Genomic DNA, 25,814 nt, shown 5'->3' with positions numbered 1-25,814 from the left:
ACTATTACTCTATACATACACATTTGTACGTTCACATAGTATATAGTTTCTTTTAATGTTATACATAAAGATCTAGTTTATTCTTTTTAATGATCAAAGAATATTTTGTTAAGTGGATGTATCATTTTTTATCTCATAAGTATAGTTAGTTCCAATTTCGTGTGTGTAAATAATGCTAGTTAACATTTTTATTTATATGTAACCATTTACATATAACTATATATAAAAATGTTCATCAATTGTAATATCATATATAATTCCTTATTTTTTATGTTTTCTATATATGTAAATATCCAGAAGTGGAACTGCTGGGTCATAAAGCATATTTATTTAAAATGAATGAGGGAAGGGTATACTGGGTATATAAGTTCAGTTCAGTTCAGTCGCTTAGTTGTGTCCGACTCTTTGAGACCCCATGAATCGCAGCAAGCCAGGCCTCCCTGTCCATCACCAACTCCTGGAGTTCACTCAGACTTAACGTCCATCGAGTCAGTGATGCCGTCCAGCCATCTCATCCTCTGTCGTCCCCTTCTCCTCCTGCCCCCAATCCCTCCCAGCATCAGAGTCTTTTCCAATGAGTCAGCGCTTCGCATGAGGTGGCCAAAGTACTGGAATTTCAGCTTTAGCATCATTCCTTCCAAAGAAATTCCAGGGCTGATCTCCTTCAGAATGGACTGGCTGGATTTCCTCGCAGTCCAAGGGACTCTCAAGAGTCTTCTCCAACACCACAGTTCAAAAGCATCAATTCTTTGGCGCTCAGCTTTCTTCACAGTCCAACTCTCACATTCATACATAACCAATGGAAAAACCATAGCCTTGATTATATGGACCTTAGTTGGCAAAGTAATGTCTCTGCTTTTGAATATGCTGTCTAGGTTGGTTGTAACTTTTCTTCCAAGGAGTAAGCATCTTTTGATTTCCTGGCTGCAGTCACCAGCAGCAGTGATTTTGGAGCCCAAAAAAATAAAGTCTGACACTGTTTCCACATTTATTTCCCATGAAATGATGGGACCGGATGCCATGATCTTCGTTTTTTGAATGTTGAGCTTTAAGCCAACTTTTTCACTCTCCACTTTCACTTTCATCAAGAGGCTTTTGAGTTCCTCTTCACTTTCTGCCATAAGGGTGATGTCATATGCATATCTGAGTTCAGTTCAATCGCTCAGTCGTGTCCGACTCTTTGTGACCCCATAAATCACAGCAAGCCAGGCCTCCCTGTCCATCACCATCTCCCAGAGTTAACTCAGACTCACGTCCATCGAGTCCGTGATGCCATCCAGCCATCTCATCCTCTGTCGTCCCCTTCTCCTCCTGCCCCCAATCCCTCCCAGCATCAGAGTCTTTTCCAGTGAGTCAGCTCTTCGCATGAGGTGGCCAAAGTACTGGAGTTTCAGCTTTAGCATCACTCCTTCCAAAGAAATCCCAGGGTTGATCTCCTTCAGAATGGACTGGTTGGATCTCCTCGCAGTCCAAGGGACTCTCAAGAGTCTTCTCCAACACCACAGTTCAAAAGCATCAATTCTTCGGCGCTCAGCCTTCTTCACAGTCCAACTCTCACATCCATACATAACCACAGGAAAAACCATAGCCTTGACTAGATGGACCTTAGTCGGCAAAGTAATGTCTCTGCTTTTGAACATACTATCTAGGTTGGTCAAAACTATTCTTCCAAGGAGTAAGTGTCTTTTAATTTCATGGCTGCAATCACCATCTGCAGTGATTTTGGAGCCCCCAAAAATAAAGTCTGACACTGTTTCCACTGTTTCCCCATCTATTTCCCATGAAGTGATGGGACTGGATGCCATGATCTTCATTTTCTGAATGTTAATCTTTAAGCCAACTTTTTCTCTCCACTTTCACTTTCATCAAGAGGCTTTTTAGCTCCTTTTCACTTTCTGCAATAAAGGTGGTGTCATCTGCATATCTGAGGTTATTGATATTTCTCCCGACAATCTTGATTCCAGCTTGTGTTTCTTCCAGGCCAGCGTTTCTCATGATGTACTCTGCATAGAAGTTAAATAAGCAGGGTGACAATATACAGCCTTGACACACTCCTTTTCCTATTTGGAACCAGTCTGTTGTTCCATGTCCAGTTCTAACTGTTGCTTCCTGACCCGCATTCAGATTTCTCAAGAGGCAGGTGAGGTGGTCTGGTATTCCCATCACTCAGAATTTTCCAGTATATTGTGATCCACACAGTCAAAGGCTTTGGCATAGTCAATAGAGCAGAAGTAGATGTTTTTCTGGAACTCTCTTGCTTTTTCCATGATCCAGTGGATGTTGGCAATTTGGTCTTTGGTTCCTCTGCCTTTTCTAAAACCAGCTTGAACATGCAGTACTTTGATGCAATCTCAAAAACGACAGAATAATCTCTGTTCGTCTCCAAGGCAAACCATTCAATATCACAGTTATCCAAGTCTATGCCCCAACCAGTAAAGCTAAATAAGCTGAAGCTGAACGGTTTTATGAAGACCTACAAGACCTTTCAGAACTAACACCCCAAAAAGATGTCCTTTTCATTATAGGGGACTGGAATGCAAAAGTAGGAAGTCAAGAAATATCTGGAGTAACAGGCAAATTTGGCCTTGGAATGCGGAATGAACCAGGGCAAAGACTAACAGTTTTGCCAAGAAAATGCACTGGTCATACAAACACCCTCTTTCAACAACACAAGAGAAGACTCTACACATGGACATCACCAGATGGTCAACACCGGAAATCAGACTGATCATATTCTATGCAGCCAAAGATGGAGAAGCTCTATACAGTCAACAAAAACAAGACCAGGAGCTGACTGTGGCTCAGATCATGAACTCCTTATTACCAAATTCAGACTTAAATTGAAGAAAGTAGGGAAAACCACTAGACCATTCAGGTATGACCTAAGTCAAATCCCTTATGATGATACAGTAGAAGTGAGAAATAGATTTAAGGGACTAGATCTGATAGATAGAGCGCCTGATGAACTATGGAATGAGGTTCGTGACATTGTACAGGAGACAGGGATCAAGACCATCCCCATGGAAAAGAAATGCAAAAAAGCAAAATGGCTGTCTGGGGAGGTCTTACAAATAGCTGCGAAAAGAAGAGAAGTGAAAAGCCAAGGAGAAAAGGAAAGATATAAGCATCTGAATGCAGAGTTCCAAAGAATAGCAAGAACAGATAAGAAAGCCTTCTTCAGTGATCAATGCAAAGAAATAGAGGCAAACAAGAGAATGGGAAAGACTAGAGATCTCTTCAAGAAAATTAGAGATACCAAGGCAACATTTCATGCAAAGATGGGCTCGATAAAGGACAGAAATGGTATGGACCTAACAGAAGCAGAAGATATTAAGAGGTGGCAAGAATACATGGAAGAACTGTACAAAAAAGATCTTCACGACCCAGATAATCATGATGATGTGATCACCAATCTAGAGCCAGACATCTTGGAAAGTGAAGTCAAGTGGGCCTTAGAAAGCAACACTACGAACAAAGCTAGTGGAGGTGATGGAATTCCAGTTGAGCTACTTCAAATCCTGAAAGATGATGCTGTGAAAGTGCTGCATTCAATATGCCAGCAAATTTGGAAAACTCAGCAGTGGCCACAGGACTGGGAAAGGTCAGTTTTCATTCCAATTCCAAAGAAAGGAGATGCAAAAGAATGCTGAAACTACTGCACAATTGCACTCATCTCACATGCTAGTAAAGTAATGCTCAAAATTCTCCAAGCCAGGCTTCAGCAATACGTGAACCGTGAACTCTCTGATGTTCAAGTATATCTGAGGTTATTGATATTTCTCCCAGCAATCTTGATTCCAGCTTGTGCTTCTTCCAGCCCAGCGTTTCTCATGATGTACTCTGCATAGAAGTTAAACAAGCAGGGTGACAATATACAGCCTTGACACACTCCTTTTCCTATTTGGAACCAGTCTGTTGTTCCATGTCCAGTTCTAACTGATGCTTCCTGACTTGCATATAGGTTTCTCAAGAGGCAGGTCAGGTGGTCTGGTATTCCCATCTCTCTTAGAATTTTCCACAGTTTATTGTGATCCACACAGTCAAAGGCTTTGGCATAGTCAATAGAGCAGAAGTAGATGTTTTTCTGGAACTCTCTTGCTTTTTCCATGATCCAGCGGAGGTTGGCAACTTGATCTCTGGTCCCTCTGCCTTTTCTAAAACCAGCTTGAACATCTGGAAGTTCACGGTTCACGTATTGCTGAAGCCTGGCTTGGAGAATTTTGAGCATTACTTTACTAGCATGTGAGATAAGTACAATCGTGAGGTAGTTTGAGCATTCTTTGGCATTGCCTTTCTTTGGGATTGGAATGAAAACTGACCTTTTCCAGTCCTGTGGCCACTGCTGTTTTCCAAATTTGCTGGCATACTGAGTGCAGCACTTTCACAGCATCATCTTTCAGGATTTGAAGTAGCTCAACTGGAATTCCATCACCTCCACTAGCTTTGTTCGTAATGATGCTTTCTAAGGCCCACTTGACTTCACATTCCAGGATGTCTGCCTCTAGGTGAGTGATCACACCATCGTGATTATCTTGGTCATGAAGATATCTTGGTCATGGCTGCGTGGGCGCAGGAGGGCCTAGAGGAGCTATTCCACGTTCAAGGTGATGAGGGGCGGCAGTGAGGAGATACCCCTCGTCCAAGGTAAGGGGCAGCGGCTGCACTTTGCTGGAGCAGCCTTGAAGAGATACCCCACGTCCAAGGTAAGAAAAACCCAAGTAAGACGGTAGGTGTTGCAAGAGGGCATCAGAGGGCAGACACACTGAAACCATAATCACAGAAAACTAGTCAATCTAATCACACTAGGACCACAGCCTTGTCTAACCCAATGAAACCAAGCCATGCCTGCGGGGCAACCCAAGACGGGTGGGTCATGGTGGAGAGGTCTGACAGAACGTGGTCCACTGGAAAAGGGAATGGCAAACCACTTCAGTATTCTTGCCCTGAGAACCCCATGAACAGTATGAAAAGGCAAAATGATAGGATACCGAAAGAGGAACTCCCCAGGTCAGTAGGTGCCATCAATATGCTACTGGAGATCAGGGAAGAAATAACTCCAGAAAGAATGAAGGGATGGAGCCAAAGCAAAAACAATACCCAGTTGTGGATGTGACTGGTGATAGAAGCAAGGTCCGATGCTATAAAGAGCAATATTGCATAGGAACCTGGAATGTCAGGTCCATGAATCAAGGCAAATTGGAAGTGGTCAAACAAGAGATGGCAAGGGTGAACGTTGGTATTCTAGGAATCAGTGAACTAAAATGGAATGGAATGGGTGAATTTAACTCAGATGATCATTATATCTACTACTGCAGGCAGGAATCCCTTAGAAGAAATGCAGTAGCCATTATCGTCAACAAAACAGTCCGAAATGCAGTACTTGGATGCAATCTCAAAAATGACAGAATGATCTCTATTCATTTCCAAGGCAAACCATTCAATGTCACAGTAATCCAAGTCTATGCCCCAACCAGTAATGCTGAAGAAGCTGAAGTTGAACGGTTTTATGAAGACCTACAAGACCTTTTAGAGCTAACACCCCCAAAAGATGTCCTTTTCATCATAGGGGAATGGAATGCAAAAGTAGGACGTCAAGAAACACCTGGAGTAACAGGCAAATTTGGCCTTGGAATGCAGAGTGAACCAGGGCAAAGACTAACAGAGTTTTGCCAAGAAAATGCACTGGTCATAGGAAACACCCTCTTTCAACACAAGAGAAGACTCTACACATGGACATCACCAGATGGTCAACACCAAAATCAGACTGATTATTATTTTTTGCAGCCAAAGATGGAGAAGCTCTATACTGTCACCAAAAACAAGACCAGGAGCTGACTGTGGCTCAGATCATGAACTCCTGATTGCCAAATTCAGAGTTAAATTGAAGAAAGTAGGGAAAACCACTAGACCATTCAGGTATGACCTAAATCAAATCCCTTATGATTATACAGTGGAAGTGAGAAATAGATTTAAGGGACTAGATCTGATAGACAGAGTGCCAGATGAACTATGGAATGAGGTCTGTGACATTGTACAGGAGACAGGGATCAAGACCATCCCCATGGAAAAGAAATGCAAAAAAGCAAAATGGCTGTCTGGGGAGGCTTTACTAATAGCTGTGAAAAGAAGAGAAGCTTTTAAAAGCAAAGGAGAAAAGGAAAGATATAAGCATCTGAATGCAGAGTTCCAAAGAATAGTAAAGAGAGATAAAAAAGCCTTCCTCAGCGATCAATGCAAAGAAATAGAGGCAAACAAGAGAATGGGAAAGACTAGAGATCTCTTCAAGAAAATTAGAGATACCAAGGCAACATTTCATGCAAAGATGGGCTCGATAAAGGACAGAAATGGTATGGACCTAACAGAAGCAGAAGATATTAAGAAGAGGTGGCAAGAATACATAGAAGAACTATACAAAAAAGATCTTCACGACCAAGATATTCACGATGGTGTGATCACTCACCTAGAGCCAGACATCCTGGAATGTGCAGTCAAGTGGGCATATAAGGGTATAGTAAAATTCTTTGTACAATACTTGCAACTTTTCTGAAAGCGTGAAATCACTTTAAAATAAAAAGCAAATAAGTAAATAAATACATGTGAAAGAGTGTCTCTTTCTGCATAATTTGATCAATATATCTGAGTATTATCTTTTCATCTTTGACAATTGAGAGTTATGAAAAGAATACTGCTCATTATTTTAACTTCTTCCTCTGTTTCTTCTCCCTTGGTATTCACTTTTTTTTTTTTCCTCACTAATTTATAAGCATTCTTTGCAAGTTGAAAAATCCAATTAAAAATTAGCACCTTTTGGGGCCGCGCGCGCGGCGGCGTTTGAATGGCCGTTCCTGGATCTCGGCCCGGGAGCCGAGGGATAGTCTGGGCTGCCGGGCGCAGTCGGTCAGCGCCTGGGCTGGGCGGAGGCGCCGGGGTACCATGAGGCGCCGGTATTTAAGAGATTATGGTATCTGAAACCCACAATGTTAAAAAACGCAACTTTTGTAATAATACTGAGGATCATTCCATTGATCTTCCTAGAAAAAGGATCTCTAATTTCACTAATAAGAACATGAAGGAGGTTAAGAAATCTCCAAAACAGTTTGCTGCTTACATAACTAGAACAGTTGGACAAGCTGTGAAAAGCCCAGATAAACTACGTAAGGTGATGTATAGAAGAAAGTAAGTTCATCATCCTATTCAAAATCCTTGTTACAGAAAAAAGCAGTCCCCTAAAAGTGGGGGCTGTGTCATGGCAAATAAAGAAAATGAACTGGCTTGTGCAGGCCACCTCCCTGAAAAATTACGGCATGAGAGTCGAACATATTTGATTAACTCCAGTGATTCTGGTTCTTCACAGACAGAAAGCCCATCATCAAAATACAGTGGCTTTTTTTCTGAAGTTTCTCAGGACCATGAAACAATGGCACAGGTTTTGTTCAGCAGGAATTTGAGACTGAATGTAGCTTTAACTTTCTGGAGAAAGAGAAGTATTAGTGAACTTGTAGCATATTTAGTAAGGATAGAGGACCTTGGAGTTGTGGTAGATTGCCTTCCCGTGCTCACCAATAGTTTACAGGAGGAAAAACAGTATATCTCACTTGGCTGCTGTGTAGATTTGTTGCCTCTAGTAAAGTCACTACTTAAAAGCAGATTTGAAGAATATATAATAGTTGGTTTAAACTGGCTTCAAGCAGTCATAAAAAGGTGGTGGTCAGAACTATCATCCAAAACAGAAGTTGTGAACGATGGAAATATTCAGATTTTAAAACAGCAATTAAGTGGATTGTGGGAACAGGAAAACCATCTTACTTTGGTTCCAGGATATACTGGTAATATAGCCAAGGATGTAGATGCTTATTTATTACAGTTGCATTGAAAGACTTCATCTATAGCATTTGGCTATTCAAAACATCCTTGGACTATATGATTTCCCCAAAAATATCTCATCTGAGAACTGTGAACTATGGAAGAAATCAAAACCATTTTTTCCTCTAAAGAAACGTATGATGAAACCACTAATGAAATGCTACCGATCTGCTTCACATTGAAGTGGAAAAAGATCCAAAAGGAGCAGCTTCAGCTTCAATGAGGTGAAAGTGCACTACGGAGATTGTTCACCTCTGCTGCGTTTGGGATTTATATGGTTATTTGGTAACATTGTTTAAGAACTACTGGGTCTTAATGCAATCCTGCATAAGAATATAATTTATACTATGTGAAAAATAAGACAGGACTTATTACTAGGAATCACAGAGACCAATCATCATTACTTTTTTTTAAGATTGTGTTTTATAAGAAAACACTTATATGTGTGCAGCTACTATTTTCTTATGTTGAAAAGACTTTGAAAGTTTAAACCATTATAGCAAATAATCAGTACTAAAAGTTTTTTGTTCACACTGAGATACTGTGTATGCAAAATGCCTTAATTATTAATAAGCCAATGTGTATGATAACAATATCTGTTTAAGAAAATTAAAAGCAACCATGCTTCTGGCATGATAAAATCATGGAATTAAATCAGGGGTTTCCATTCATGTAGAATGTTGTTAAAACTTATTCTACACCGTTCTTAAAACCTGAGAATATTTTTAGTATCTCTGATTTTTTTTTTTTTTTTTGCCAGAATCATGTCATGTATGTATGTATGTGTTACTCCTATATATAAGAAAAAGGCGAATCTGTATTTGTATGAATGCTTAACTGGAAATGTCTATGGAATTGACTAATTTATATTCACTTTTTATTGTATATAGATTTCTGATATTTTCAGTTCTGTATCATTTAAAGTTTTCTTTATTTGAGTAAATTGACTAAATATTTCTAAAAAAAAAAATTAGCACCTTTTCCACTATAGTGGGACAGAGCCCTCCTCACGTCATAGCCTAGAGCTACTTAAATCTCTTTTGGGCTAAGGAAAGGAAAGAGAGAGGAAAATCTAAGTGTAGCATGATATTCAATGTTAATCACTTTGAAGACTGTTACCTCACAAAGCAGAACCAAGTCCTGAACAATAGATTCCTTTCTCTGCCGAAAGTTTACGGTCTGCAGTTGATTTTCAGACAAAAAATTCCAGGTTTTTAGGATTGTCATCATTTCCGTCATTGGGATTTTCAAGATGGTCCTCCTGAAAAACTCAGCAAGAGTTTCATCCATCTCTTTGGCACTTTAATAAAAATAAAAACAGCACAACAAAGTATTAAGCAAACACAAAAGTACAACTTAGTGAATTTTCAGCATCATAATTTTAGCCAGAATTATGATTTGTAGGTGAAACACCCAAATTTTTCTTCAGAGTATTTCAACAAGAGGATTTTCTCTTAAGTGTACATTTAAACATGTTTTAAAGTTTTTAAAAATTAGTGTTCTCTTTCCTTTCTTGGTTAGAGTATTTTGATCTTTTGATAGCAATAGTAAGTGAATCACTCATTTACCTATTCATGTATCAAATTACTAAGCACCCATTAGTGCTAGGCACTTTTTTAGGAACAGGGGATAGAACTTTAACCAAAAATGACAAAAATTCCTGCCAGTAGGAAGTGTCCTTCCTAGCTGGGAGAGACAGGCAATAGGAAAATCACAGAAAATGTTAAAAGTGGCAAATGCTGAGGAGAAAAGGGAGCAATGTTAGGAAGCTAGTAGCAGTGAATACGGAGCAGGCTGGGAATGGGTGGGGGCTGAGGGGAATGGAGAGGAGGCCTGAGAGAAGGTGGCATTTGAGCCAATTCTTGGGGGAGGAAGAGTGAGCTGTGTGGGTGGTTGTTGGAGGAGCTCTGCAGGCAGATGGAACAGCAAATGCAAAAGCCTTGGGGCCATCAAGGGGAGAAAGAGGCCTCCAGACAGGCCAGAGAGGAGAGTGAAAAGGCACAGAGGAGGACGTGAGGAGGGCCGTGTTTATGACAAGAAGCAGAAGTCAGCCTGTCAATCTCATCCGCTTCCATCAAGACTACAGGATACACAAGGACAAACAGAAGAGAGTCCCCTAAAAGGATCGTGGCTATGAATCATTTCTACCATTTAAGTGTTTGTTGAATGGCATATGATTTATTATACGATTATATATGATTAATCTCCACTAGGGCAGGAACTATGTTTGTCTTATTCACACCTGCCTTCCTAGAATCTAGAACAGTTTCAGCCCAAGAACTGTCTTAGTGGAAATACTTGTTGAATAGGAAGCCCCAAAGTATTAGATACTCTCCCTAAGAAGCCGCGCCTGAGGAGATAAACAACCTGGGAAGGATTAGCCAGTGACAATGTCAAGCCAACGTCCCCCATCAAAAACACTGGAGGTGGGGGTGGTTGTTAAAACGCAGACTCCTGAGCTTAATGATTTAAACTAGGGGAGGGGAATGCGGGGGAAGTGCTTGAGATTTCTGCATTTTTACAATTAAAAGTCTTAATTCTGGCTAAAGTTTGGGAATGTCATTCTAAATTATGATAGAAAGAAGAAATGGAGGGAACGCAACCTCATCAATAAAACTGGAAACCCTTGAATAAACTCTTCTGATTCCCTGTGATTATCTAATTTCCACTTCGCTGCGCGTGGCACAGTGTCTGGCACATAGTAGGTACACGAGATATAACAGCTGAATGAAAGCATGACCAAAAAGGTCCCTGTAAATATACACCGCCGAAGAGCTGCCACAAGGAGCAGGAGTAATGCGAGACTAAAAAGGACGGACGCCGAGGTTACCCCAACATCAAAACACCCAACTCTGAAGCAGCAGTAACCGAAGACTGAGTTTAGCCCTTGAGAGCTCTGGGCGGCGCCAGCGTGACATAGGCCCTACCTAAGGCTCCGCCCCAGCAGGGCGGATGTGACGTCACGGCCCAGCGTCTCCGCCCTCTACGCCTCAGCCACAACCGGAGTTCTCCGCCTCAGGCCCGAGACCAAGGACCAGTCCCTCACCTTGGGACCCGTGGCAGTCACAAGAGAGTCGCCTCAGAGTCCTGGGACGTGGCTTTTTCTAGGCTCCCGCCACATCCCGCCCAATCCCACGCCGCCGGGTTCTCTTACCCACATCGCCGGCCGGCTCTCACCTCAGCGACAGTTCCCGCCCGCTGCTCCTTCAAAACCACCAATTGCAGTTCCCGCCGTCCTGGAGCCCCGCCCACCGGGGGGCGCCAACTCCGGACTGTGCCCTCGGCACAGGGGACCGTGTGAGGAGAGCGACAGAAGTGAAACGCGCCGAGCCCCCCGCCTCACTCTTCTCAGCAGAGAATATTTTTTGAATGCCTTAATCCCGGCCACAGAATCTGGCTTGTCGGTTCCCCTTCAAGTTTAGGCTCGCGGCGCCTCGGCGGACTCGCTCTCCCTCCCCTCACAGCGCCTGAAAATGGGCCCGTCCAGGCAGGGCGGCGCAGGCGCCTGAGGCGGCGAGCGGCGGGGGCTGGCCGAGCGGTGTCGGCAGTGGAGGGCGCCGTGTCTTCGCCGCCCGGAGCTGGCCCGGCTCCCGCGTCCAGACCGCGCGTTTGGAGGCGCAGAGTCTTCGCGGGTGAATACCGCTTCCGCTCTCCGGCTGTGGCCGCGAGTCGGGTGAGTCTCGGGGGTCCGGGCCGTTCGGAGGCGCGCTCTCTTCCCGGCCGCGTTGTGCGGGGAGGCCGCGGGACACCCACCGGCCCCCCTCAGGTCCCTCACGGTCGCGCCCCGCCGTGTCCCGTCCTGCTGGGACTTTCCGCCGGCCTCGGGGGTCGGGACCGCCACACTGGGTTTCCCGGGGCGGACCAGGTCGACCTGAGCTCTCCGCCCTCCGGCATTCTCTGAGGATGCGCTGGTAGTTGAGCGCAGGCTTCGGGGTAGACATTCGCTCTCTGTCCCACAACTCTCGAGCTGGTGACCTTGGGCAGGCTCCTCCCTCCTCGGTTTCCTCGCCTGAGAAATGGGTGTAATCCAGCGCCTAGGTTGTGAGAAGCGCTTAACTACGTGTCTGACACGGTGAGCGCTCCCTACGGTGTTTGCTTGTTATTGCTCTTGGGGATCCAGGCGTTCAGGGTTTGCTTGTGGGAGCCTGCTAGGGCGCCTCTCAGCTCCAGTGAAAATTTCCACCAGTCCGTTTTTCGATGCGAGAATCCAGTAAGATCCTCATCAGTAGACTTTTCAAGAAAAGGTAGATCCCTTTTATCGGGTTTAAAGATGACCGAGCTTGTTTCACGTAAGTAGTAAGTAGTTTATGAAGAGTTAAGTAAATCCTAGTAGTGATTTAAATGCATAAAGGAAGTTTGCACAAAGGAGACACAAGTCCTGTTCATATAGGCTGCTGCACATGTTTGGTTGATTTAAAACGATCCATTTCCCACCTTTTTTAAAAAAGAAAAACTATGTTAAGGTTTGAATCAGTGCTCAAATCTGTGATAGTACTGCATTCAGGAAACATTTATTGGGCATATACTATGTGCATTTGGGAGAATATCTCCTCCCCTACTAGCCTGTGTGTTCTTTGATGGTTATGGACTAATTTTTTTTCTTTTTTTTGCTCTGAACTTCACGTGATTTGACAGAGGGCTCAGCACCAAGAAAGCGGTGGTAAATCCTAGTTCAGGGAACGCTACAACTGGGCCCATGCCTTAAGAAATGACGTGAGGTTGCTCTCAGTAGCAGTAGGGGCATGGTCTGTACTCGGAGCACTTGTCACCTAATCAGAAGCCTCTGTTTAGATTTGGTCATTTTGCAGCTGTGATAAGTAAAAGTGGGTGGGGAAGGTCGTCCCTTGCTAATGTCTGCTACTTCTGCTCAATACAGTGAGGTTTGAAGTAGAGAGATACTAATTTAACTAATTCCAGAGCTTTCTGAAATTAGACTTTAAAAAAATATGTTTTAGAGAGCAGTTTTTTCCTGGAGAACAGAGTCTTTAGGCTCTGAGCAAGAGACTTCTGGCCTTGTTTTAAAATGACATTAGAAATTGTAACTGTAGTGTGAATTTCTTTCTGGTGAAGCCACACAATAGCAAAATCTCTCTAAAGAAAGCCTTAGTGGCATTAAAATATAGGGTTTCCCTCTTGTGATTATAGATCTAAAGTGTGTTATTAGAATGTTTCCTCTCTTTTCTACACTAGAATTCATATATTGCTTGTGTTGTTTTTTTCTTCTAAAATTGTGCCACCTGGTGGTTGAAATCTATCATAGACTACTTGTTAGATTTTACCTCAGAGTCTTGGTAGAATAACATGAAACAGTGAATAAAATAAAATCATAAATTTTGTATCTTTAGCGAGAACTCCCTATTGCTTCGACCCTTCCAGCTCACCCCCAAGTAAAAGTTACGATTGCTTTGCAGGGACCTATTAGACAGTTATAAAAATATCAGATGTCACAGATGAACATTTTTACAAGTTCAAGCAGACTGTTTTGGTATCAATCTGTGCATACCTGAGGAAGTGGATGGGATTGGCATGGGGAGAGAAGAGTTGTAATTGTGAGAAGTAAACTGTTCTGATGGTTTCTAAATGCCAGTGTACAAATGAACTGAAGTTTTTTGTTTAAATAATAACTGTTTGAATAGAGTTATCCCTCTCTTTCTCATTAGAACACCCTTACACTAAATCTTACCACAAATGAATGTTTCCTTTACTTTTTTTTTTTATGCAGTATGTTTGTTTGTAATTATTTTGGTGCTACCTCTTGAAACTGTTTTCTGTATTAACAGTAACAAGTGTTTATCCTTTGAGTGCAAATTTTATTTTGAGAAATGGCTTACATTTAATTGTGAACTTAGATTTGAGAAAAAAACTTAAGGATGCAATGTAAGAATATACTCTGTGACATCCTTACTTAGCCAGTCTCTTGGGCACAGGAGGCCAGATAAATGAGAAGTTCACACAGCAGCTTGTTTCAATGTTGGACAGCGGCATCTGCCCCTGTAACTTCCAGTTTGATTTCCAGTCCTGTCCTCGGACACATCTCAGAGTCAGTTCGGTTCAGCCTTTCCCATCAGGTGACAGAACACTTCAGATTACTAATGATACTACATTTGTCACATTTACTCTTGATATAGGTCTAGAGCTAATTCCATTTTATGGAAGAAGAGACTTACATTTCAGATTAAGTAGCCAAAGTGATACAACTTGTGAATAGTTGTGTCCACAGTTTTTACCTTCAGACCCACATCTTCTCCCTTCAAATCCATTACTTTTCCTACTTAACCTGGCTGTTCCTTTTATCTATTTTCTCTGTTGTGGGTTTCCCTTAGTAAATATTCCCAATTTCATGAATGGCTTCCTATTTAAACCTAAGGTCAGAGCCATCTCCTTCCTGAGCATTCGCCCCAGGGATATTCAGATTGTCAGTGTTCTGGACATGGCTGATCAGGACAAGCACTATACTTTTCTTTTTCTTGATATAGACAGATACTCTTGTTTCTAGTAATACAGGATAGTGTTACATTGACTTCTTTGAACCTCAGCCTGCGATTAGTCCCTGCTGAACTTGTAGCTAACCAGAGGTTCTCTGGGGAGTAGTTTTTTCTATCTGTATTTATTTCATTCACAAACTGCTGGGAAGGCATATCTTTCTTATTTTGAAAGTGGGAGAAATCTGTCACGGTGAGAGATTATGTTGGGTAGTACGTTGGGTAGTAACTCTGTTCGGAGAAGGCAAAGGCACCCCACTCCAGTACTCTTGCCTGGAAAATCCCATGGATGGAGGAGCCTGAAAGGCTGCAGTCCATGGGGTCGCTGAGGGTCGGACACGATTGAGCGACTTCACTTTCACTTTTCACTTTCATGCATTGGAGAAGGAAATGGTGGCCCACTCCAGTGTTCTTGCCTGGAGAATCCCAGGGACGAGGAAGCCTGGTGGGCTGCTGTCTATGGGGTCGCACACAGTCGGACACGACTGAAGTGACTTAGCAGTAACTCTGCTATTTACTGTGTGACCTGGGGCTTAGTTTTGCTATGAAAATATTGAGTAACACATATTTTGACCTACAAAAAAGCAATTTCTTATGGTTTAGCTGAATTTAAAAAGATACCTGCTTCTTACAGTTATTGGAAGAATGATAAGACTTGTGCCTGCACATTGTAAGTATTCAACAAATTATTTCTATTCTAATAATATATTATTATGGCTTTGAACAAATTTTAAAAATAAGAATATGGAATATATATTTGACTTTTATTCGTTTCATAAAATGTTACTTGAGTTATAATAGTGTTATTAGAATAGGCTGTTAAAGATGACTACTGAAAGGTGTCAGCACTCATTTAAATGTGCTCTAAGAACAATGTTATTGTTTTATAGTTATACTTTGTATACTGTACCCAAGAGTACCCCAGTACATATGTGTATGCACCAACAGTTAGCCGAAGCTGGTAGATGGAAGGAAAGGAGAGGAAGAGAATATCTAACTAAAAAATGGGGTAGAGGCAAGAGGGGAATGATTGATAAAACGAGGAATTTGTTAGGTAAGGGATAAGTGTTCAGAGCTTTAAGTTAAATAGTAGCTTTCACCAAGGACAAGAAAAGGAAACTACTATATATGAAACCATTTTCTTATTTGATATAATCATCTAGGGTAAGTAGGGAGAAGGGAAGATAAGTAGATAGAAGTACACCATGGCTGTGTGTATAGTAGCATACATATTTGAAGTAAACTTTTAAGGAAGGAAAAAAAATATATGTACCATGATATATATTTTTGCTTATATACAATGTGCATATGTGTGTTCATCTCAGTACCCAAGAGTTTTCTTAAGTATTTACTTTGCCAATTAGAGAGGGCTTTCAGTACCTCAGAAGTTTGTTTCTGAACTGTAAAAGCACACATTTGAGGGCTGGTTCATAGATATACACAAAAATGTTTTGTTAAATATACTTAAAAAATAAAGTGTTAAAGACATTTTCTAGATGACTAAAACCAGTGTACATCTTCCTTCAGAAAAAATAAGCAAGGCAGAAGCCAGATAACTTTTACTATATTTAAGTGTAGGTGTATAATATTGGTATAATATTAGATGGCTTAAATTGCTGTACTGTATGAGACCTCTTTTTTCTGAGGCAGAATTTTTATATCATTTAAAAAGATTGTAGTCAGTGACAGGCAAATAAAACTTGAACTTGGCTGCATTTTCAGTTTCCATTTCAAATACTCAAGTATTTTAACTAGGCACAATGGCCTGATTTGTGATCTTTAGCTGTGGTATGTTTGTGTGTGTGGCAGGGGGTGGGGTTGAGGTTATTAGTCACTCAGTGGAACAGTGAGTTGGTACTTTTATAAGTTGAAATCTGAAGTAGTAGGTATAATTCTCTGCAATTATTTGTTTGGTCATTTTTAAGGATTTCGTTTGTCAAGAGTAGAAGGTGGATAGGCTGTTTGAATTTCTTGAAACTTTTTTCACACCTTTATTAAGGCATAATTTACATACTATAAAATTTGCCCATTCTAAGCGAATTAAGTGATTTTAGAAAGCTTATACAATTATGCAACCATTACCACAATCCTATTTTAGAACATTTTTGTCACCCAAAGTTTTCTTTTTGCCATTTGCAAATTAATCCTCACTCTCACCTTTGGACCTCCACATTGATCAGCTTTTGCCTCTACAAATTTGCCTTTTCTAGACATTGCATGTAAATAGAATCATACAGTACTGTCTTTTGAGTCTGCTTTATTTCATTTAGCTTAGTGCTTTTGAGATTCCTCCATGTTGGCACATGCATAAGTTTATTCCTTTTTAGTGCTAAATAGTGTCCCATTGAATAAATACACAAATTTGTTTATCCAGTACTTGATTGTTAGACATTTGGATTGTTTCCAGTATTGACTATTATGAATAATGCTATGACCGTTCATATATAAATCTTTGTGGGGATATATGTTTTCATTTCTCTTGGGTATGTTCTAAGAGAGAAATTTCTAGGTCATATGTTAAGTTTGGGTTTAACTTAAGAAACTACTAAATAGTTTTCTAAAGTGTCTGTGCTACTTAACCTTCCCGGTAGCATTGTATGAGATCCCTTTCCACCACATTGTAAGCAGTGCTTGCTATTGTCTAATTTTTTGATTATAGCTATTCTGGTGGATGTATAGTAGTATCTCATTGTGGTTTAAATTTCTATTTCCCTAATGACTAGTGATGTTCAGCATCTTTTTATGTGCTTAATTTACCATTGCTATATCCTCTTCGGTGAAATATCTAAATCTTTTGCTCATTTTGGGGTATATTTTAAACACTGGATTGTTTGTAAACTTTCTTTATATGTTTTAGGTGCAAATCCTTTGTCATATATGATTTGCAAATATTTTCCTTTAGTGTGTAGCTTGTAGAGGAGCTACACACTATTTTATTTTTTAGAACAGTTTTAGGTTCATAGCAAATTTGAGCAGAAAGTACAGAGAGACCCCCTAGGCCCCCTCTGCCCACACATACCCTGCCTCTCTCCCACAGTCAGCATCCTCCAAGAGTGGTATGCTAATTACAGTCGATGAGCTGACATTGACATGTCATTATCACCCAGAGGGTGACTTGTCTTTTCATTTTGTTAATTTTGAAAATGGAAATTTTTAATTTTGATAAGTTTTAACCAATTTATTCTTTTATGGATTTTGATGTATCTTTGCCCAACCTAATGGATTTCCCTGGTGGCTCAGACGGTAAAGCGTCTGCCTACAATGCGGGAGACCTGGGTTTGATCCCTGGGTCAGGAATATCCTCTGGAGAAGGAAATGGCAACCCATTCTAGTACTCTTGCTTGGAAGACCCCATGGACGGGAGAGCCTGGTAGGGTACAGTCCATGGGGTTGCAAAGAGTCGGACACGACTGAGCGACTTCATTTCACTCACTTTTGCCCAACCTACTGTCATGATTTCTCCTAGGTTTTCTTTCTTGGAACTTTTAGAAGACTAAAGTAGTTAATTGGTTCTTTCCTTTGGTAATCTCTTCTGGGTCATAAAGAATTGGTTTAAGAGAGAAATGGGTGAAGAGAGAAATAGGTGAATGTAACTATAGCAAATACCTTAAAATAATATTTTATCTTAGACCTTGGATGCTAATTTTCTTTTCTTGTGAATGAACCAATTAAACCTAATTTCAGGGATTTTTAGCTTCTTGTTTTCATTGTAATAATTGCATTTTATGGATAGATCTGCTAAATTTGAAAAAAAAAATCCACATCTGCTTCTTGTTTCTCTTCAGGGTTTAGTTAGATTTTCTCAGCCAGATGTTACTTAGGAAGAAAGCAGTGTATATTAATTCACACTAACGTGAGACTGACTAATGGCCCTTTAACCCTTATACATTTAGGCCAGTTCTCTTCACTGGTAGGAGTTTACCTGAATAAAATAAGTTGTAATCTATTTCAGAAGTATGGGGAAAGTAATTGAAGTCGGGCTTGTTAACATAGGCAAGCTGTTTCTGGTTAAGCACCTATTTCTCGGATCGGGTCTCTTGAGTCTGCTTTTTTCTGAACCGGCATGTTCTCTAAATACTCCTGATAACCCATGGAATCTAAGTCTTTGGATAGGAAGGGGAGGCTCAGGTTAATTTGCCTAAGGTCACCTTTCTTTTCTGATAAAGGTCACTGAAGTTTCTTACAGAAAATAATTTTAGGTTGCATTAACAAATACAGTCACACATATTCAGGACACTCTTGTATCCACAGGTTGCTCTGCTGTGTTCCATCTCCTCCTAAAGATGCATCCTGACTTATCTCCACACTTGCATACTGAAGAATGCAACGTCTTGATTAACTTGCTTAAGGAATGTCACAAAAATGTAAGAGTTCAGAAAATAACCCTGGAGCAACAATGAAACCTAGATACAATACACTAATGTAAAATGTTATCTCCATTAATAGAAGGAAATGATAATGTCTTTGTTATGGGTCTTATCGTAGTAAAGATTAGCAGTTGATGCTTGTGATTTGTTTTTAGAAACTACTTCCTTTTTATGATGAGTAGAAATCAAGCCTGGTAGTTTTATTAGGGAGATTCTGAAGTGATACATAGTAGTTACAATCCATGTTCCATGACATCTATCATTATGTGCTTAAAGGAAGTTGAAATATTTTTTACAATTACATGTTAACTAGATTTAAATTATGACTGCCCTCATTTAGCAGGTTTACTTAATGGTTGCTGTGTACTTAGTCACTGAATCGTGTCCGATTCTTTGTGACCCCATGGACTGTAGCCAGCCAGCCTCCCCTGCCCATGGGTATTCTCCAGGCAAGAATACTGGAGTAGGTTGCCATGCCCTCCTGGTTAGTGGAATGGAAATAAAATTCCATTTTTAAAACAAAAATAGAAAATAAGCCCATTTTTGCAATGCATTAAATTTGACATTTTTACAGATGTCACAGTTTTTTTAAAAAAATATATTTGGTGTATGAGACAGTTATAAGAAGCATTTGTGTTTTTCTTTAGCTTTGCATGATGCATTATTTCCTTCATGTTCTTCATAAACTGTAGATATATCAGATTCTTATTTAAATGAGTAAAACTTTAAGACTAAAAGTGAAGTAGTAAGGAATGTTGATGACCTATGAAGTCCGATAGTTATACTGTTTCAAAGAATGTTGATGACAATACACTTTCAGCAAACTATTTCCACCATACATCTAGATTAAGAATTGATATTGTCTTTTTAACTTCAGCCATTCTGTGGATGTGTAATAGTATATTATTTGAGTTTAAATTGTGTTTCCCTTGGGCTGATGACTTTAGGCATCTTTTCATGTACTTACTGGACATTCACATAATGTCTTTTGCCCATATTTAAAAATTGGGTGTTAGTCTTATTATTGAGTTGTAAGAATTCTTTTTATCATTCAGCATACAAAGTGTGTTGTAAATATTTTCTCCCAGTCTGTGGTGTCCTTTTTTATTTTCTTAAAGATGTGTTACAAAGAGTTTGTAAGTTTGATGAAGTCTATAATAATTTACTAGGTTTTTCATTCATTGTTTATGTTTGGTTTTTTTTTGTTCTAGGGATCTTGGTCAATTTCCTGGTCACAAAGAGTTCCCTCCTATTTTTTTCTTCTGGAAATTTTATAGTTTTAGTTTTTGAAATTTAGGTCTGTGATTCAAATTAGTTTTTGTGTATGTTGTGAGGTATGAGTCAAGGTGTATTTCTCTCCCTGTGGATACCCAGTTATTCCAGCACCACTTGTTGAAAAGCTTTCTTTCCCACTAAATTGCCTTGGTGCTATTGTCAAAATTCAGTTGCCCATATGTGAATGGGCCTACTTCTGGGCTCTTTGGTCTGTTCCACTGATTTATATGTTTATTCTTAACACAGTTGATTTTGACATTATCTTCCTGGGGTCACCTGATCCCATGACTGTTTTGTCCTCTTCTCTGTCTTAATTCGCTTGTACTGCATGTAGACTGATCTCTCAGTCCTAAGTTTAATCATTGTTCCCCTTTAATGGCTCCCTTTGCCTGTGGAATAAATTCTATATTTCTTTGTGTTTTGGGGCCTTCGTGTACTGGCCCCTACTTACTCTTGGGCTTGACCACCCTCCTACCCCGCATCCTTCCTGCTCGCTCTGTCTGCAGTTGTACTGGAGCGTGTTTCTGTCTCCTAGGCTTTTTTACTTGCTTTTTCCCTTTGTTTAACTTAAAGATTTTCTCACTGTCTCCACTTCTCACTTGCTTGATAAGGTTTTATCATCCTCCAGGCTTTATTCTGCTTAATTTGTCATTTCCTCTTCCTTTTCTTTCTTGGCCTGGATTCCCTTGCTATAATTACTCTATATTTCAGTAATACTTTACATATTATTTCCAACTCTCTGGCAGTTACTCTCACACTTTTTAGTCTCAGAATTCCTTTACATTCTTCAGAGTTATTGAGGACCGCAAAGAACTTTTGTTTATGTGGGCTGTATCTATCAATATTTGTTGAATTAGAAGTTAAAAGTGAGTAGTTGAAAAATATTAATTTATTTTAAAATGACAATAATAAACCATTACACGTTAATAGTTATTTTTCATTAAAAAAATCTTATTTTCCAAAACAATAAAAGGGTGTAAAGAATGACATTGCTTTTACATTTTTGCAGTTCTTTTTAATGTTTGGTTTAATAGAATACAGCTGGATTCTCATATCTGCCACTTTGCTCAATCTGTGCTAATATTACAGGTCATGTAGCCTCTGGAAAAATCTGCTGTACCCTTGTGAGAGAATGAAAGTGAACAAAACAAATAAGATCCTCGTTATTAGGAAGGTAGATTTTACCTTCTCCTGAAAAGGTTTTGAGTAGTCCTGGGACTACACTTTGAGAACTGCTGCTGTATAGTGATCACTTCGTATTTTCTTTTCCTTCTTTCTTTTCCTTCTGGCTATGAGAGTGGGGCCCAGGTCCATCATGCTCACTATTGTGTCCCTAGTGGCTGGGACACTGTCCTCCAGACCCTGATTGATTCACTTACCCAGTCAGTAGCTCTGTCAGTTTGCTCTCTAGAAATAGACACCAGGCACTGGAGGCTCATATCATGTGTATACAAGAGAAGTACACTCCAAGGGCATTTCTTTTACTTTTCAACTTTTTATTTTATATTGGAATATAGCTGATTAACAATATTGTGATAGTTTCAGGTAGACAGCAAAGGGGCTCAGCCATACATATACATGTATCCATTTTCCTCCAAATTCATGGACATTTCTTTTATCAATGCCACTAGGGCATTTTTGGGTTTTGTTTTTCATGTAATGTCACAGAGTATTATTCTCATTTGGGCTTAATGTTGAGGTGAAAGTGAGAGTATAAATTAGCTTTTGTCTTGAATTTAAAATAAAATTCTTTTGTTATCTTGAATTTTTAAAATAAGGTGTATGAATATGGGATGATATCAATAAATATAAAGTAAAATATGAAATATTGTGTTACATTCTAAAATTTTAATCCTGTCTATTGTTTCTGTTTGGCCAGAACGTGTATGAAAAAGCATTGTCCCTTTGTATTGTCAAGGAGGCAATTTATGCACAGGAGTTATTTATCCTGAAAAGGTCATTAGGTAATCACTAGGAAACCTTAAATCCTTGCCAGAAAAACTCTGATCATTTACTCAGTGCGGACAAGAAAAGTACATTTAAAGTGGTAAAGAAACAGGGAAACAAGAAATAGCATGACTATTACTAATTATGTGTCGTCTGGTTTCCATGAAAGCCTTAATTAGAAAGAAAAGGGAAAAAGTGCTCATTTATGGCATGTCATTATAGGAGATCACCATGCTGTCTGACCTACGCTTAAAGATGGCAATGTGCAAACACACAAAGTATGGCAAAGCAGAGCAGACTTTGAATATTAAGCATTGATTTCCTTTTATTGTGAATTAGTGACTTGTTTATATGGCTCATACAGGTTGTATAATATTAGTGTTACATGTTTTTAATTTATTTTGATGACATTTTGAATAGAGGCAAATGAGAGAAATAGAGGCAAATAGAGAAAATGGCTTTGGCACCAAGCGTTTCATAGGTAACTCTTCTATGGGACAGGGGTGTTTGCTCATGAAGGAAGTTACTGTCATGTCAATATGGCTACACTGCATTTGGACATCACTCTGTAATAGAGGATGGATAACATGCCCTTAAAGAAAGGGTATTAGGTAATAAAATGCTTTTCACTAGGTCATTTTGAGGTTTTGGGAGGTTAATAGGCTTCTCTTTTATCAAAGAAAAGTCTTTTTAATTTTTCATTTCTACCTATAGAACATTTCTTCTTTATTTGTAGGAATGCTAGGGTAAGCCCATTTATTTGTATATTTTGTACTTATGGGTTAACTGTTTGATTAACTATTAGCCATTTGCTTATTGACAAGGTGACACATTAAATATTTCTGTTCTGAGCCAGAGACCTTAGCATATTATGGGATGAAATATTTTACCCCTTTTCTTCCTTTTAGCACAGCATTCTGAAATTTTTTGGTCATTGCAATGATCTTGATCGGGAGATGAGAAAATGCTTGAAGAATGAGGTAAGGAAAACATTAAAGGATGGAAATGGTTGAGCAGTTGAAAAGACTGTTTTGGAGCAATATTATTTATTACTACCATTATTAATTTTTTTTTTGGCAGGTTTTCATATAACACCAAAACTTGACTTTATAGGTATGTCTTCCCCTAAAGTCAAGAGGAGAAATGAAAGCGTCTTCTGGGGACAATCTTTTGGAACATTGCTGATTTTTTTGCATGTACATAAATGAAAGCAACTATCTTAAAATAATCACTGTTACTCCTCTGGATGAATTTTAAGGTTTGAGAAGTTGAATCTGTACAGCAGAAAGAATTGTTGATCGCTTTTAGCTCTAGCAGGTAACTAAAACTCTCTGGGCCTCAATTTCCTTGTATAACATGAGGAGTCTAGATTTAGGCTCTTTCCAGCCTTAAAACTTGGAATTTCTTTATAATTATAGTATATACAGCCCATAGGGATCTAGTTTGACTTGTTTGGAAAGACTCATTTCCTGAACACAGCTTTAGGCTATGACTTGGACTTGGGCAAATAGCCAAAGTTTATTGTCTTTTTGTAGGTACTGCAGACTGAACAGAGTGCATTTTAAATCTTTGAAAAGAGATTTAATTCCATTTCTGTTTTATTCATCAGAAATTTTATGTCCAGAACCTTTAAAAATATGTAACAACTAAAAATCTGCCTTCCAATTTTATTTTCTGTACTTTTGAACTTTCTCCCCCCATGAGCCTCATATTGAAAGACATTAGATATTTGAAGACATTCAGCATCTATCTTTAATCATTTTTTCCTGGTTTCTACTTGGGGGCTTTTTTCCTCCTTCCTTCCTGGAATCCCTTTACAGCATCTTTACTGTTTGAAGAACTTCCTGGAGTTCTGATAATTTTCTTCATGTGCACAAATGGGTATATGTTTTAAACTGATTTTTGAAACACTTTTTCTTTATAGGTAAAGGGTATTTTGTATGGAAACTAAACCTAGGGCTGTCTTCCTTTTTAAATAAGATTATGGAAAAGTAAGCCCATACTGTTTTATTTGGTATAGGTATTTATTTCTTACGTGCTTTCAGTTGTGTAAGATAGCCTTTTCCCTAAGTTTAGGTTTTTTTATCCTCACAGCTTAGTGATTTTTGTCATTGGTTTGGTAATTATATCTTCATATGAAAATTTCCTCCGCAGGTGGTCCTGAACTGTAAGGAACTATTTGGTAGAAGAATGTTGGTAGATTTAATCCTTTAAGTTTTAGATTCTTATTTTGTCCCAGTTTGTTTTTGTATAAATTTCAGATTTTCTCCTTGACTACTTTCTAGTCCTCTCTGTGGTTTTTATGTTGCTTCAATTTCTGATTTCTAGATTGTTTTCTATCTGTTCTTTCATCCTTCAGTTCTCCAAACCTGTGCTCATTTATTTCCTCTCTGCTTTTAATGCTTCCCAGTTTCCCATTTACTGCTCCTAATGCTCTCCTCCTACCATTTCCTTCATGTGTCATTTAAGTACTTCATTCTTTGAAGCTTTTAACTAGAAAAAAGGTCTGGCCAGTTCTCTCTGACCCTGTCTTTGCTGCTGTGTTTCTGCTTTTGTCCTTTTTATTGAAATAATCACTAATACTACTTTTGCAGTGTCCTCTTTTGTTTCTTTTACTTGTTTGGTTTGGTTTCTGCATTGTTTAGTGGCATTTTGTGAATAACATAATAGTCACCCTTTGTATCTTTTTTTTTTTTTTAAATTCAGGGGCCATCTTGACTCCTTTTGGAGATTTCATAACATATATTTTAATATAAGCTCTGTTTCAATTTGCTCTATGACTTATTTTATTGGCTACAAAGTACTGTCTTCTGAAGACTTACCTTTAGAATCCTCTTTCCAAGCTGATTTTAGAGGCTTCATATGATATGAAGAGAGATATCAAATATTTTTCTCAGAACAGGTATCCCTCCATGTTCTAGAATTTTCTTCTTTAACCTTTTAAAGCAATAAAATACCCTTTTCCCCCTAGCAGGCTATGAGGAAAAATAATGTAGGACAGATAAAAGGAATGTTTTTGTTAAAGAGACCTGGTGCTTCATCTGTTATTTGAAGTGGCCCTTTGATGAAGAAAAAGATACGTTTGAAAATTGCTACTATTCCAGAAGATATGTTAGAACTTTTGAGTCAAAACTTCAGACTTAGAAAACTTAAAAATTATCAAGCCCAACTCTTTATATTTGAGGTTACTGGCCCAGAAAATCAAGTAAGTACCTCAAAGATATGAACGTCAGGGCTCAGGGAATGGAAGCTGGAGTTCCTGGTCAGTGCTTTGCCACTAATCTTGTTTCTTTGGCTTCTTTATATATCTGACAGCTGAAAGATTTTGATGTCCAGCTGTTTACATGTACTCAGTTTTTTCAACTTGAATCTGCTTTTACTTTTTTCCCACTCTACCTAAGAACCTTTAAAATATATCTTTATTGGTGTATATATTATAAGCTTAGTATGTAAATAGCGATATAATCTGCTGTCTCTTTTCTCTCCCCTTCCTTTTATTTTCTAGTACATGGAAAAGAGGAACAAGAGCAGGGAGCTTGGCAATGCAATGCGAAAGAGACTTTTTAATCCTCCAGAGGAATCTGAAAACTAGATCTTACTTTCACTGGATGCCTTGCCTGAGAGAAGACCCAAAGACTCTTGGTTGGTAACTAAAGGAATCCTATTGCATTTGGTCTCTAAAAACCTTTGAATGGAAAGTGACCCATGAGAAATCAAGCCTTGGAGAAGTATGGAAGCCCTGGATCTGGAATGTTTGTCAGGCAGAGCTGTTTGTACCCTCCCTCCTCTACCAACGCATCTGAGACTTCTGTTTCTTCCCCTTGCCTATGACCTGTTAACATTTGAGTACCTTAAGCTTCAATAAAACTATTGATTCTAA

At 39.3% G+C, this 25,814-nt stretch overlaps 2 protein-coding genes and 1 pseudogene across 4 annotated transcripts in view; 2 read left to right on the top strand and 1 right to left on the bottom strand.

Annotated features, from left to right (window-relative positions):
* CENPN (centromere protein N) overlaps positions 1-11,874 on the bottom strand; it is a 27,536-nt gene extending 15,662 nt beyond the window's left edge. The window contains exons 1-2 of one of the 3 annotated variants that reach the window (XM_069552512.1): positions 11,018-11,874; positions 8,983-9,163 (exon numbers count right to left, since the gene is read on the bottom strand). In XM_069552512.1, the coding sequence (XP_069408613.1) occupies positions 8,983-9,153 (171 nt within the window). In that variant the 5' untranslated portion in view covers positions 9,154-9,163; positions 11,018-11,874. Of the gene's footprint in view, positions 1-8,982; positions 9,164-10,909 lie in introns of all 3 variants that reach the window. The other 2 variants (XM_069552513.1, XM_069552514.1) reach the window with 2 other exon arrangements.
* Positions 6,944-8,827, top strand: LOC138419668 (KATNB1-like protein 1 pseudogene; annotated as a pseudogene).
* Positions 10,814-25,814, top strand: CMC2 (C-X9-C motif containing 2). Its single transcript, XM_069552516.1, has 4 exons — positions 10,814-11,536; positions 18,597-18,709; positions 22,843-22,914; positions 25,440-25,814. Exons 2-4 carry the CDS (start codon positions 18,629-18,631, stop codon positions 25,524-25,526), a joined length of 240 nt encoding a protein of 79 aa, XP_069408617.1. The 5' UTR covers positions 10,814-11,536; positions 18,597-18,628; the 3' UTR covers positions 25,527-25,814.

This window comes from Ovis canadensis, chromosome 14, assembly GCF_042477335.2.
Source record: "Ovis canadensis isolate MfBH-ARS-UI-01 breed Bighorn chromosome 14, ARS-UI_OviCan_v2, whole genome shotgun sequence".
In the NCBI taxonomy this organism is placed as follows: domain Eukaryota; kingdom Metazoa; phylum Chordata; class Mammalia; order Artiodactyla; family Bovidae; genus Ovis; species Ovis canadensis.
The sequence above is the reverse complement of the archived record's forward strand: the minus strand, read 5'-3'. Positions and strand labels throughout refer to the sequence as shown.